At 49.3% G+C, this 14,733-nt stretch overlaps 1 protein-coding gene across 2 annotated transcripts in view; it reads right to left on the bottom strand.

Moving 5' to 3' along the window:
• The window catches only part of TMEFF2 (transmembrane protein with EGF like and two follistatin like domains 2), a 129,931-nt gene extending 117,443 nt beyond the window's left edge, over positions 1–12,488 (bottom strand). For both annotated transcript variants that reach the window (XM_054209710.1, XM_054209709.1), the window contains exons 1-4: positions 12,157–12,488; positions 10,682–10,791; positions 4,379–4,508; positions 1,547–1,573 (exon numbers count right to left, since the gene is read on the bottom strand). In XM_054209710.1, coding sequence (XP_054065685.1) covers positions 1,547–1,573; positions 4,379–4,508; positions 10,682–10,791; positions 12,157–12,340 — 451 coding nt within the window. In that variant the 5' untranslated portion in view covers positions 12,341–12,488. The remainder of the gene's footprint in view (positions 1–1,546; positions 1,574–4,378; positions 4,509–10,681; positions 10,792–12,156) is intronic.
• Between the last annotated feature and the right edge of the window lie 2,245 nt (positions 12,489–14,733).

Here is a 14,733-nt window from a genome sequence, read left to right as displayed (position 1 = left end):
TAGAAAGTGGCCAAATTTGCTTCCCCACCTTGCCCAGTCATAAAACAAACTGTAAATCTTATCTGTTTTCCTTCATATATACATGATGAATTTTGCATGTCTATTTTTATTTGAAAACTTATTTACTGGCCATATGCGTAAGAACCCTATCATAAATATAAATCAAATTTTAGATTTCTGTTAAGCACTGAATAAGGAATGTCTTTGGTCTAACAGTTTAAAAAGAAAATTTAAAAGGACATTAGAGTAAAATAGGAATAACTAGAAAAAAACTTTTTAAAACAAATAGCAATATTTTAGGTTGTGGTTTTTTGGGAGCCAGATTTGAAACATCTTAAAGTGTCCTGATTTCCAGAAAACAGCCCAAGTCCAATATTGGAAAATAAGGTCCCTTGCAAGTGCCTCGTGCTCATGTTGTTGACGACTTCATAAGTAAAAATAATACTTTACCTACATATTGCACTTTCTAATATACTGGTTACCAAAACTACACGAGGACTAGGTGATGCTTTGCCAAATAACGGGACTGTATTTGAAAAACCTGAATCCAGCCAGGAGCAGCCATAAAACTGGGTAAGAGCCCAGACCTGCTGTCTGTATCGTATGCAGAAAGCTGGCTCAGCTCCTGGTGGCTGCCCCAGCCGGAGGAACCCAGCAGCATCCCAGCCTGATGCCGACCTTGCTCTTTCCCTGCCATGGGGCTCCTACAGCTTACTCAGGGGGCTTGGGCAGAAATTACGGTAACTCTTAAGGACCATAGCCACCCAAACTAGCCCTGGCCCTCCCAGCCCCCAGAGAAGCCTGACCCACCAGCCCCACGATGCAAGTAACTCCCAAAGGTCATGTTCCCTGCCCCAAGGCAGGGCACTACCCAGACCCAACACTTATACTTCCAAGAAGGATCGGTCACAAACCCTAGGATCAGCATTACACAAGCAAACCCAGAAATAACTGCACCTATGAAATAAAATCAAAAAACCAAACAAACAGCCAAACCCAACTTAAATGCGAGTTTGCCTACATTTTACAATATCCCCTATATGCAGCAAAGGGTTCAGACTATATCCATGTTCATTTTTGCTGCTGCTGTTCTTATAAAAACATATTGTTCTTTCTCTGTGACATTTCTTCATATCTTTGAAAGAATGCCCTCCTTTACCACAAAATATTTGGCTTGAATCCTCCTGTGAGGACGAGCCAAGGGTTTAGCTCATGTTTTAAAAACAAAAGAAATATTACTCTAAACATGAAATAAACGAGTGCAACTGTAACAGTAGATGGAGATAGAGGTCCTAGCACAACCTATGAATAATTCCAAGTCCTATTAGAAGTAACACAGCTTCCTGAATTTCCCTAGAAAACAGCATGTCATTATTAGGTTCCAGCTTGACTAAAATGCAAAATGTCACTTTTTTCAGAGAAAAAGCTAAACAAAGACAATACGTAGTGTAACAACTGAAGTGAAAAGCTTATCCACTTACAATCTGAAATCATGAAAGACAATGGTGTACGTGTAAACACAGAGATATTAAAAGATGGCTCTTACCTCCGTCCCCAGATCCTGAGCCGGCATCTGAGAAAAGAAGAGAAAGAAATTTATATTCATGTGCTACAGTATGTCCTGTAAGCATGCAAAGCAAGACTGTTCAGTTAAGTGTATTACAGCGTACCTTATGTTTGATGTCATCCCTGGGTAAATTATAGAGATCTAATCTGAACATAGTTCACTCAAGCCATCTTAGTCTCAACTCCTTTTCTTTAAAGTCTCTGTATCAGACTAAAATAACGTAAGCCCTGGAGTGCTGTAACATCTTCAGAAGCCTTTGCCTCGTTTTGTTGTACTGAGACTGATAAAGCTTTGTTCCCAACAGTTGTGCAAAATTACTTCACTTGGCCACTACTAAACTCTCTCCATCAAAGATAATTTTTTAAAGCCAGTTTTTTTGAGGCCAGACCAATTGGAAATTCATGTCATCATCTTTACAAAACAGTGACATCTCATGAGATCATAACTAGTTGGAATAAACCATTGAAATTATTATTACTCAAAGTCTTCAGATAAATGATTAAAATGCTGTTTTTCTGCAGGTTGTTGCTGAGTTTCAAAATTGAGTCCTTTATTTTTCCTCCACTCAGTGTTTTGTTGGCTGGAATGATGAGAGTCACAAATTTAGAAGGCGCAATATCACGAAATTGCCAAGCCCAGGGCTTCATTACGAAACTGTCTAAGCAAAGCAAAGCACAGAAATGCACACACATGTTGGGTTACCAAAAATAGTCCATGAGAGGAGTTTCTTTTGCAAGGAAGGGAGGGAGGTTGTCATCCCATCCTCCCCCTTAGTCGAGGGGTTATCCATTTATCAGCATCAAGATTAATAGAAAGAGTTTGGAAAGGATGCTTTGGGATCCAATTACCCTATGAACTGTTAGATCTAGTTTACTGACAGCAAGGTCTGGTGGATCTGAACTGGCTTGTACATGCCATCATTGCTCAAAGATAAAAAAAAAAGGAAAACCTTTATTTAAATAAACCTGTCACAAGGATGGCTTAAAACAGTAGATTTACACAGCAAGACTACCTGGGGCAGATGAGCAAGGGGGCTGGAAAAGAGAATAGAAAATGGTAGTGTGATGCTCCTTCTGTCCTGATGCTTTTTTCCCAAATAAGCTACTGAGGAAAGGCAGGTATCTTCATCACAATGCCTTCACGGCTCTGGGAAGCGCTGCTTTTCCAGGCGTGCCAGGTCTCCCCAGCACAAAGAAATGAACGCCTGCTATCACCTGCCTCCTGCAATGAACTACCATATTCTCTGGCTCTTTAGAGGAAAAGGACCTTGTGTGTCTCCTCCTGCCCTTACCCTTCGATGCCCAGACCCCTGCCGGTCACAGCCAGGAGGGCTGCCCGCTGCTGGAAAACTCTCAGCAGCCCAGGTCTCTGATGGTCCTGTGCACCCTCTCTCTGCCCCATCCCGCAGGGAAAACCTGAGGTACATGCCTGCTCCCTTCTCCCCTGAGCCTCCTCCTTGGGAGAAGGAAAAAGAGGCCAAATGATCAAGACCTCAGGAAAGCCCTTCTCCTTTCCAAAATCCACAATGTGTTTCAGGAGACGATGCTTCCAACACAGCCACTGCCAGAGGGCAAGCAAGTTTAAGAAAAGATGTCGCAATGCACTGGAGTTATCCCTTTAATCAAAAAGTTTGAAACAAAAAAAGACCAGTTGCTGTGCTGAGAGTTTATTAAGTTGAACAAATCCTACGCCACAATAGGCTTTGTCAGCCTGAGTTCCATTTAATACCAATTTATAGACAAAAAAATTGCAGTGTATGTCTTTTTCCTCTTGAAAATTGTCAGGGAACAGCTTCACAAAAGAACAACTTTTCCAGGGAAAGAAGTTTATTTTCCTCTCAGGTGTACGAAACACAAAATTACAGCACTGCAAAAAGTTTGTCTAATGCACTTTTTATTGAGTCCTCCATCCTCAGCCAAGAAAAAGTTCTGCTTTAAGTTTAAAGAACTCTCTCAAGAACAAAGACTTACTCCTCCTGTTCTTTCCAAGTGAGCTTCACTGCCCACCTCTAACAGATACCGAGCACAAAAGGAAAACATCAAGAACTCCTGCACATAAGCATCTTGGTTTTCCTGACTGCCTTTGCGCATTTACCTATCTAGCTGTTTCATAAAAGCAGAGCTACAAATAACTCACGATGCTCAGAGTTAAGCAAAGATGTCTCAAATGCCAGTCAGTTTTCACATATACTTTTTAATGAATTCTTCCAGCAAGTCCAGAAAAAAAACCCTCATTGCACAGACTTGTTCATTAAGTGTTTTTTGGGCCAAATCTTCAGCTGGTATAAATCAGCAGGGCTCATTACAACCGGTGGTCTGTTGAATCTTACCAGCTGGGAGTCTGGCCCTACATGCATAAGGAAAAACCTAAGAAACTGGATTGCAGGCAGTAATGCTCCAGTTCCATCTCTCCAGATTATGGAGAGGTTTGCAGTAATCCAGATGCCCATTTATCAGACATCTGCTCGTTTAATCTGCTTCCAGTTACTTGTCGTAAGCGCTCAGAAGCGCATGCATCGCACAGGATGATCAGGAGCACAAGACACGTATTTAAAAAAAAAAAAAGATATCAACTTCTGTGTCACACTCTTCAAAACAGCATCAAGGGTATACTGTATCATAGACTGTGAGCCTATACTATGTTATTTACTTAAGAGGGAAGGATGGTAGCAACTTCTCATGCCTAAAACTGCAAAGAATTGACCCATAATGAATTCAAAGGAGGGATTCAAATGGCTTTTGGCATCCACAGGTTATTTTATTCAGGGGTATGGCAAAGGTCTGCAGGCAGCCTGGAGCATGTTACACGTACCAGTCGCACAGGATCCTTCGGACACCAGGAGTATCTCGCTCTGTTGCTTGCAGGCAGCCTGTTTCAAGTAGCATTCATTCTGGTAGGTGTCACCATTGGAGCCGCACACGGGCACGTAGTCATTGTTACACTGATGGAAAAGGACAGAGAGCAGCAGTGTTAGTCACACACGCGGGGTGGCACAAGCATCCCTTTGGGTGTCATCGTCTAAACCCCCCCTGCCCCCCCCCCAGTATTAAAACCCTGGGGAAACAACATAGAGGGAGACACTGCCCTTCCTTTTCACATTTACAGCTATTGGGGGGGAGGGGGGGGGTGATTTTTAAAAAGACAAAAGGCAGAGGAGCATAAACCAGACTTGAACAGGTTAGGGAAAAGATTATCTGAATGGGCAAAGTGTCCAATAGCTGCCCCCAGAGAGGCCTCTCCCTGTGAGAATGAGGCGGGGGGACATTCCCGGGGCAGGAATACGGGCCAGGCAAACATCTCCTCGCATCTGCAGTAGCAGCTCATTTGTTTCCATTGGATGGCAACAGCCAAATTGCAACGAAGAGGCTCGCTTTTCCCCTCCTCCTGCACACACACACCTTCACTGCTTCAGAGAGCGCCGCCTGCACACGCAGGAGTGTCCGTGTGCGCATAACTCTCTATTTAAGTACTTCGCTGTAATTAGAACTGATTGGACAGAGGGAATTTATTTCTGAGAGACCTATGATCCAAATCCATCCCTCTTTCTGCAGGGACATTTCTGTTCCCGGCGAGCTGTGCCCGGGATGCTGTGTGAAGGTCCAAGCTCTCCCCGCAGCGGCGGGCGGGCAGGAGCTGCAGCACCACCGCCAGCTCAGCCAGCGCGCTGAAGAGCGCAGAAGTCACTCGCGCCACGCACCCTGCCGTCACCTCAAACCCCTGCTCAGCTCCCCAGACTACCCGCTTTGTTCACTCTGCCGCTGAAAGACGGCTTTGCCCTCTCTTGTTCATTTTAATAAAAATAATTCCATTTTATATTGAAAATTGGGCAACCTACCGGGTGCAGTTATCATAAGATAATCACACTCTGAGGCTTAGAAATACTTGGATGTACCCTGTACGCAGTAATTATATCAGGGATATGATTATCTCATGATTACTGTACTCCTGGTATGTCTCATTGTTTAATTATAACAAGTGGAATGATCACAATTATTATTTACAAATGCTCACCTCTGCTTAAATCCAAGTAAAAATTTAAAAGAAATCATACTTCCTATTTAGCTGCATTATGCCACAAAGTGTCTGAGGTGTGTTCGTCAGGCACAACGTAAAATGCAGAACTGAAATTCCAGGGATATAAACAACAAATATGCTTCAAAGTGAATGACTACAGAAGTGATTAACACAAACAATTGCACAGATTGCATTAATTGCAGGCCTCCATGCAGAGCGGCTGCCAAGAAATTATTCATAGCTGGTCAGAGTGACATTTTGATTGGGCCAAATCAAATGACATTTTCCTTATGCATTGTATTTTCTTAAATCTTTCCGAGCTGCTGCCCACCCCCAGCATTCTCTTCCCTTGAAAAGAAAACCAGCAGCCACAACAGTAGAAATCCTCTCCTTCTGCTCCTAACGAAGGGCTCCTCCATGCAAAGATTGATTAAAAAGTGTTTCTATGCTATTGTCACCATTATGTTCCAAATCTGAGCAGTGTTTCTAGCAGAAAATACCAACTTCATCCAGAAGCTCAACAGCAATTGCTGGAGGCTGATCTGGAACACTTAACCAGGACAGTGAACACAATCATGTGAATTTTCTAAAGCATGAAGGATCAAATCGTGCTTACTTTAGACACGCTATCTGCTTGTCACCAAGGGGACTTTTTGCCAGAGCAATCTGTGCGGAATTTGGCGCAAAGTATCTCAACGGGCTCCCTTACACGTAGAAACAATGTTGGATCCTCTTCCCTAGAAACACAGTGGCAAACTCTCTGCTGGTTTTGCCCAGAGCAAGAGGCGGTCTTTCACACAGACTCAGCTGCAGATCTGCAAGGCCAGTCTGCCCTGTGTTGCCAGTGTACGGCATCAAGAAATCCTGACCCACAGAAACGAGTGACAGAGCTGCTATGAGCTAGGCGGAAACTTCTTCCAAAGCTTGGCAATTTTAAAATGCATTTGAAAGACACCAGGTCTCCAGGAAGGCTTAACTCTCTTGACAGGAGTTTCCCCATCTCTCCTGTGGTTCATGCCGCACTTGAGCATGGCTTCAGCCAGCGGGACGGAGTGTGCTCCACGATGAGCTCAGGTGGTACAGCCGTTTCTTTCTCAAACTGTGCTGGACCCAGATACATTTCTTCATCTCCTGCCTGTTCTTCCCACCACTGCCTTTGGACAACCAGTATTCAGACAGAAAAGGCAGGAACCTAGAAGCTGCCGCTGAGCCACAGGGAACAACAGGGGTGAGAGCTTCCAGACAGATCCTGCCTTGGCTTTGAGCTGGGATGGCTCTGAAAGCCACCAGGAAACAGTAGTGGAAGTTACCCAGGAAAGAAAACAAGACAGCTGATGAGAAGGTTGTGACGTTAGTCACCAGGTTACTCGTGACCCACTAGAGCTAGGCTCTTGTACTTGACCATGCTGAATCCAACATCTGCAGCTCTTCATTGTCATAACATACTTATTGCTAATACTGGAGGATATTAGACCTTGACTGCCATAGTCTCCTCAGTCTAGTGACACATTTTTGGCACTGGTTTAGGGCTCAATAGACCCAGCCCTAGATGTGAGAATGATTCTCCCTCCCTAAAGTAAGGCCTGATCAAGCACATGGGGAAATTGACGTCAAAACTCACACTAAACCCAGCAGCATAGCACCATACTGTCGACTTCTTACGCACACAGGTTCATAAAATACAGCTGTAGAGAAGGGAAATGGACACATCCAATTCAACCAGCATCAGTCAAAGGCTGCCTTCCTCAGCACTAGCAGCCTCAAGTGCCCACCATCACAGCCAGAGACAAACCAGCTTTGCAAGTGTCAGGGTCAGTGCCGTGCACTGAAAGCATAAGGTTTATCTTCTAAATAAAATTATAACCTGTGTAACTCCTCATCCTGCTAACACTGTTAAAAGTTTGACCTCCTCCTACTCTCATGGATTAACTGTTCCCAAAACGCCACCTACATCTTGAACCAAGTAGCACGAAAATATATTCAGGAAATATAATATAAAGCTGCAAGTCGGCCAGGTGATGTTCCAGCTCCACAAACACTGAAGCTTGTGAGGGATTCAACACACATGAAAACAGGGCTCTTTCCTCACATAAAAAACAATGAGTGTCCACAGTCTTGGTGACTAAAGAGAAAAGACATGCCACATTGATGGAAATACTCTGTTGTATTTTTGGATATACTTCATGACTTCTAAGAGGGAAGAAAACCTGGGCTGCCAGACCTACGGCTCTGGGCAGACTCAGGTACAGACCCTGACAAGATGTGTCTCCAACTACACACCTCCTGGCACAGCTCTGCACCTTCTGGTGGACCCACTGAGCTTGTTTTGGGAGGGAAAGGGTGGTGGTTTACCCCACGCTCAGCCCCACTGCTGGAGCCAGCGCTGGCCCAGTGCCTTCCCTCCCTTCTGACACCAAGGTCTGGGCTTGCACTGAGCAGGGGACAGGTCTGCGTTTACTGATTAGAGTGGGACATGGTGTTTTCCAATGCAATACATGTCTCATCTTGAGGAGTCAGTGAACGGGCTACCATTTTGCAGTAGAGTACGACAAGACAGCCAACCAATATGAATCCCTTTCTTAGTACATGCCTGCCTGCTCTCCAGGGATGGAAGCTTAACTCAGGTGTTACAGAGCAGTCTGATCATATTCACCCTTTCAAATAACAATAAATTAATTTTAACTCCACTTAGACAAACCTGATGCACCTGTGATTCTGGTTTGAAAAAACCCAAACCCAAATTGCAGCAGCCCTGCTCCCCACTTCTGCCACCCCCAGCCCTGGACTTTTCAACAGTATGGAAGCAAAATTAGCTTTCCGTCCTTGTCTATTCTCTCAAGCTGCAGTTAAAGCCCCTGGCAAATTCTGAAGAAAACATAAAAAGTAATTATAATGATGAGGAGTCTGCTATTGATTTGTTCACTATCACCCCTGAGAGCTGTCACTGAAACGGGGGACCTGAATTCTGATGGAGGACCCCCTTACTCGTGACATAAATTACCTGGCTGGCTCTGCCTCACTCGGCCAGTCTCAGACACCACACTAGAAATTAATTTTCTACTCTGGTGGCAGATCTTTTTGGCTTGTCACACTGTCCACTGATGTTACAAGAGAAGCAAACATCCCCCCAGCTCTGCCTGTATCAAAGCAGACGCATTTGACTACAGAAGCCCCCGGCACTGCACCACCCTTCGCAGCGCCAGCACAGGATCAGCCACAGGTAATTTGCCCTCCAAGGTCACAGTCAGCCCTGCGGCTCCACGGAGGGCTCAAATCAAGACAAAGAGCTCCGAATGTTTACGGGGCCTGATCCAAAGGCCACTGAAACCAAAGATTACTGCTGGTTTCAATTCATTTACCAGCGATCAGGTCCACAACTGCCCAACTCATTCTTTGGATCTCACTTACATACTCATACACCAGTTATCTGATTTCCTTAAATCTGTTTCAGCTGCCCCCTTGAGAAGTGCTCAACTCAGCATATAGATAGCTTTCACCTCTCAAAGAAGAGACAATGCAGCCCAAAGAGGTTTACTTAGCTTCATTTACCCTGAATCATCAGGGACTGGCATCCTGTCTTGGGAAAACCAGGCTCCCAACACCTTCTTCCCTGCTGATAGCAGCATCTGAGGTTGCTCCTTCTAGGCTACGAGTCCACTGCTTTATGCCACATGGCAACACCAAACTGGGACCAAAGACAAGACCCAAGCGCTCTCTGTGGCCGCTCTGAGTTCCCAATGCTCATGGCACAACATCTGTCCTAGCTTGCCACCAATAGGACACGTTACAGTCATTTCACTACATTACAGATTTTTCTTAGAAAGAGAAAACAGACCAACCCTTAAATCACTGCACATGCTGAGCCAAGGCAAATGCTCAAAACAGCATTCTTACATTGAATTTTTGATTGCATGCAAACTAGAAATGGAATAAAAAACCCCCACGGTCAGTATGAATTCTCTCCCAACATGGGAAACACAAGCACTTCAGCAAACAACTGTCTTGTTCTTATTACAGAAAATTCCTTCTTTGTTTTAAATGAAGGAATTTATCACTTGGGTTTTTTCTCTGAAGACACATTTGGCTCTAGAAATATAAACGATACTTGTCACGCTTCAAAGCGAATAGTCTATCAAAGCTCAATAATAAATTAATCATTACAGATGTGCACGATCTTGAACTGTGCACTATTTGGCCTGCTCTACTGTAAACACTCAAATCAATAATAAATTAATCATTACAGATGTGCACGATCTTGAACTGTGCACTATTTGGCCTGCTCTACTATAAACACTCAAATCAGTGTTACAAGTTCCACAACTTCACAGATCCACATTAAAAAGCCAGAAACCACAGGGGCATAAACGTATACACGACACGTGCTGGTACATGCTTAAAACTCCTTTAATTTGTTCAGTTTTTATTCAGGTCATTATGTAAAGCACAGCTGTTTTGCGAGTTGGCTAAAACATATTAAATGGAATCCTTCATAATGAAATCGTCTGACTTTGAGAATGCCTGAGGTTTAGATGTAGCTGCAAGAGGGAGAGAGAAGAAATAGATGGAAAAAAACCTAGTACTCAGTAATAGCCCCCCTAAAAACTATATAAAACCTAAAGGAAGTTCATGATTTTGGAACAGAGGGATTGCTCTTTAATCTGATCAGCTGGGCAGATAAACAGGCAGAAGCATTGTCACTATGCAGCCCTTCCTGAAAATATCGCATAAGCACATTACAGATCCATTTCTTTAACTAGATCAGAACTCCGAATACAATAAGCCACGATCTGTATCAGAAATGAATTTAGAAAGGACTCTAAATCCTTGTTAAAAGGGCAGAGACACAAAATCAGAAATGCACAACCTGAAACTGCAGACCCGAAGGGACATTTAAAGCCACAGCATCTGCATTTTCCCAGAGAAACTTATGTCTTCTTGACACCAGTTGGTTCTCCTGCCGGCTTTTATACAGCCTACCGGGTTTTCCCTCTAACTTCTCTGCATGTAGAGAAATAAATTGCCAAGTGATAGGTTATAAAGAGAGATCCTTGATTTGTATTCTCATTAGTGAATTAGAGAACAAAGTATCAATCGTCTTACCTTGAACTGACAGACACAAGTCACACTGTCTCCAATCCTTAAACATTCCCCATCAAATTTACAGGTATTGGTGTCGCAGAGAAAGAGATCATTTTCTCTGTCATCGTAACCTCAAATGTAAAGAGGAGAAAAAAAATAAAAAATGTCATCTTTGGTCTAGCAAGTGGAACAATACAGGATGATTGCATTTTAATGCACACAGCACAATAACCTTGTTGATGAAATGATACAGTCCAGATTTCTTTTGTCCTTCCCTGTCCTCAGTTTTCCACTTTTTCTCTTGTTTCTCCCTCAGTCTTTCTATTAATCCTTATTCCCCACAGCCTCACACACTTTTTTTCTATTTCACAGACTCTGTTTCCTCAAAAGTCACCCAGTAATTATGCTATTTCATGGCTCTGGATTGGAAATATCATCAACTTATCCCCATCCGATTGCAAATGTGTTGGACAAAAGTCCAAATTGGAATTTCTCCAGCCCATGATGCAACAAAGCCCCCAATAATAAAGACAAACAGGCTATGTGTTTTCCGTGATGGTCTGTCTGATCCCAATGAAGATTGATTGCCTCTAAGTTAACAGGAGAAGTGCCAGGTTCCCCACAAGCCGCTGAGTGAACCTAGCTCTTTGCCTTCATTTTCTCCAGGAACCAACAGATCTGACTGAAGATTCAGTTCACGAATACAAGCATGAATTTCAGATTTCGCTAGCTGACTTCCCACTCCAACAGCGTGCAGCAAGGTATTAAACAAAACAGCTATATCAGACTCCAAACCCATTAAGATCCAAATCCATCAATTTGTTTGAAGAAAAATACTAGCACTCTTAACCATATCACTACATGCTTAAAATTAAGATCTTACAGTGGAAATTCACCCCAATCTAACATATTATGTGCAATGCACACATTACCCCAAATAACACTCCTTCCCTTAGAAGGCTATTACAGTCTAATTTCAGAATTAGTTTACGTATCGGAGAAGGGCCGACTGCTAACCTACATAAAAAACTCATTATTAAAGGTCAGCCCGACTTTAAGGAACAGGCACCCGGTCCCCGGTGTCCGTACCCCGATTTGCTCTCGATCGGGAACAGCCGCCCGCAGGATGCGCACACACGGCCCGGCTCCCTTCTCCCGCAGACACACGCCGAGCTGCCCCGTTGAAGTGCGGGAGTTGCGCTCTGGCGGTGCCGGGCAGCCCTGCTATGGGGAGACGCCCGCGGCCGCGGCGCTGCGCCCCGGCGGAGGGGGCGCGGCTGCCGCGCCCGGCCCCGCGGAGCTGAGGGCAACGGGGTGCCCGGGGGCTGCGGCCGCGCCGGGAACGGCGGCGAGCCCCAACGCCTGGACTTTTTGCCTTCTCTATTCCCGTGTTTCTACCGGGACGCGGAGTCGCCCTCTGAAGTTGCCTTCCCCGAGCTCAGCCGCGTAACTTTGAGCGCCCGGCTCGGCCGGGCGCGGGGTGCCCCGGTGCTTACCGGAGCAGTTCCAGCCGGTGGGCGTCTGGCAGTCGCTTAAGGAGGTAGGGAAGGCCGCCAGCTTGTCGGGGCGGGCGAGGACGAGCAGCACGGCGGGCAGCAGCAGCCAGCAGCAGCAGTCGCAGAGCGTCCAGCCGCCGCCGCCACCGCACTGCCGGGGCGGGGAGGGTTCCCAGGGCACCATGACTTCCTAACTCAACTCTCCGGCGGCGGCGGCGGCGTAGCCCGCGGGCGGCAAGGACGGGCGGCGGGGCCGCTGGGCATCCCGGGGCCCCGGCCGGCGGCGGCAGCGGATCAGCGAGCGGCGGCCGAGTGCGGGTGCGACGCTGGGGCGAGCGGCGGAGCCCGGCGGGGCGGCGCGGGGGTGCGGGCGGCGGCGGGGCGGGGAGCGGCTGCCATAGGGGCCGGGCGGCGGTGAGCGGGGGGAGGGCGCGGAGGGGCCGCCGCCGCGCAGCCGCCGCCGCCGCCTGCCCCGCTCTGCCGCCCGCATCCCTCTGCGCGGGGGAAGCAGCAGGTCCCGGCCCGCCGCGTCACGTGCCGCCGCGCCGCCGCCCCCATTGGCCGAGCGGGATGCGGGGCCCGGCGGGCGGGGCCGGCGGGGCTGCTGCGCCCCGCGGCAGCGCCCGGGGCCGGGCCGGGCCGCGCCGCCGCCGGGCGGGGTGGGAGAGAGGCGCCGCGCCCGCGCTCGGCACCCCCGCGCCCCGGGACGACCCCCGCGCTGCGCCGCTGGCTGCAGGGATGCGGGCAACCCCGACGGGGCGGGGGCCGGGCAGCGCCGCGCCGCACCGTGCGCACCCATACGTGTGCGCGTCCATACATGTGCGTGCCCATACATCCCATACATGTGCGCGTCCACACATGTGCGTGCCCATACATCCCACACATGTGCGCGTCCACGCATGTGCGCGTCCACACATGTGCGTGCCCATACATCCCATACTTGTGCGCGTCCACACATGTGCGCGCCCATCCATCCCATATATGTGTGCATCCATGCATGTACGTGCCCATACATCCCATACATGTGCGAGCCTGTACGTCCCATACATGTGCGCTCCATACATGTGGGCGCATCGCCCGCTGACCGGCGCAGAGCCGCAGGTGGCAGGCTCACCTGGGTGCGCCGGCATTGTCATACGTGACCCCCCTCCCAACGCACGCACGCCCGGGAGCTGCTGAAGTTGCCCGGCCGCCGCGCACCCCGGGTGCCTGTACTTAATCACGCACGGATGCGACGTTAGGAAAATAAAAGACGGTCGCGGATGCGGGGCCTGGGGCGGGCACGCGGCCGCCGAGGTGGCGAGGGGAAGAAAGGAGCGCAGCGGGGAAAGCGGGGAGAAGAGGGAGAGGGAGATCCCGCCCGGCCTCGGCAGGCAGCGGCCAAGGGCTTGTCGGGCTGCAGCACCATCCCCGCGACGGAGCCGGAGGAAAAATGCACCATCACGGCGGCAGGGAGGGCTGCTCTGCCCCGCAACGCCTAACGCACGCCCGGATACCGCGGAGCGAGGAAGCCCCGCCGCAGCTTCCCTCCACCTCCAGCCGCCGCTTTGCCACGGGGCTGCGGGCGCCGCCTCTCCCCGCTGCGCCCTTCGCCGCGGGTCCTCCTCCCCTCCTCCTCCTCATCTCCGGGGCTTTAGTTTTGGGAGGTAGCGGCCAGGGCGGGCGGTGGGGACTCCACCACCCTCCCGGGGCGGCGGGAGCACAGCAGCAGGGTCCCCCCCGTCCCCGGTCGGTGCTTTGCGGCCAATGCTCGGAGCCGCTCGCCCCGCTCCCTGCCCCAGCCCCGCCGCGGGGCTGCGGTCGGCTCAGCTTCGCCCCCTGCTCCGCGCATCTCCGGGGCCGCGGCCACTCGCCGCCGGCGCCCGGGGCGCAGCGAAGCCCACAGACACCTGCCAGGTAAACGGGACCCCTTCGCCCCCCGCCCGGCATTTAACGTGCGGCGGGATGGGGCGGCCGGTGCGGCAAGGACACGTTAGACCGGAAAATAAATTAAAAAAAAATATCGGATCAATTCGTCCAGACGGCATCAGGGAAGCGCTTTCTAGGCACGGGCGTTCAGTTCCCGCGGATGCGGGCAGCGCTACCGATCGGGCCGCTGCCCGGGGAGGCGAGAGCCGCCCGCCGAGCAGCCGGGTCCGTCCCGTCCCGCGGGGCAGGACGGCGGGGCTCGGGGCTCAGCAGGCAGTCCCCCCCGGCTCCTCCTCTTCCTTTGCCCCCCCCCACCCTTCTCCCTGCGGGGCGCAGCTCGGGAGCCCCGAGGGCTCCGGCGCCGCCGCGGGGCAGCAGCGGCCCCCGGACGGGCAGGGGCGAGCTCCGAGGGCGGTGGCTGCGGGCGGGAACAAGCACGGTTTGCCCGCGGGCCCGGAGATCCCCGCATCTGTGTCAGGAGGCTCTGCTGGAAGTCTGCTTTTCCCAAAAGGATGATCTCCTTTTCGACCCCTAAGTTAAAGATTTAGGACTTGCTGTTTAAAAATACTGCCTGGTGGATTTGATGCAACCAAGCTTTTGAGGCGTCTCTACAAATCCATACAACAGTACTACTGCTTAGTATGCCTTCATATGGGGGGCCCGGGTACA

This window comes from Rissa tridactyla, chromosome 7 (genome assembly GCF_028500815.1).
Source record: "Rissa tridactyla isolate bRisTri1 chromosome 7, bRisTri1.patW.cur.20221130, whole genome shotgun sequence".
Classification (NCBI taxonomy): domain Eukaryota; kingdom Metazoa; phylum Chordata; class Aves; order Charadriiformes; family Laridae; genus Rissa; species Rissa tridactyla.
The sequence above is the reverse complement of the archived record's forward strand: the minus strand, read 5'-3'. Positions and strand labels throughout refer to the sequence as shown.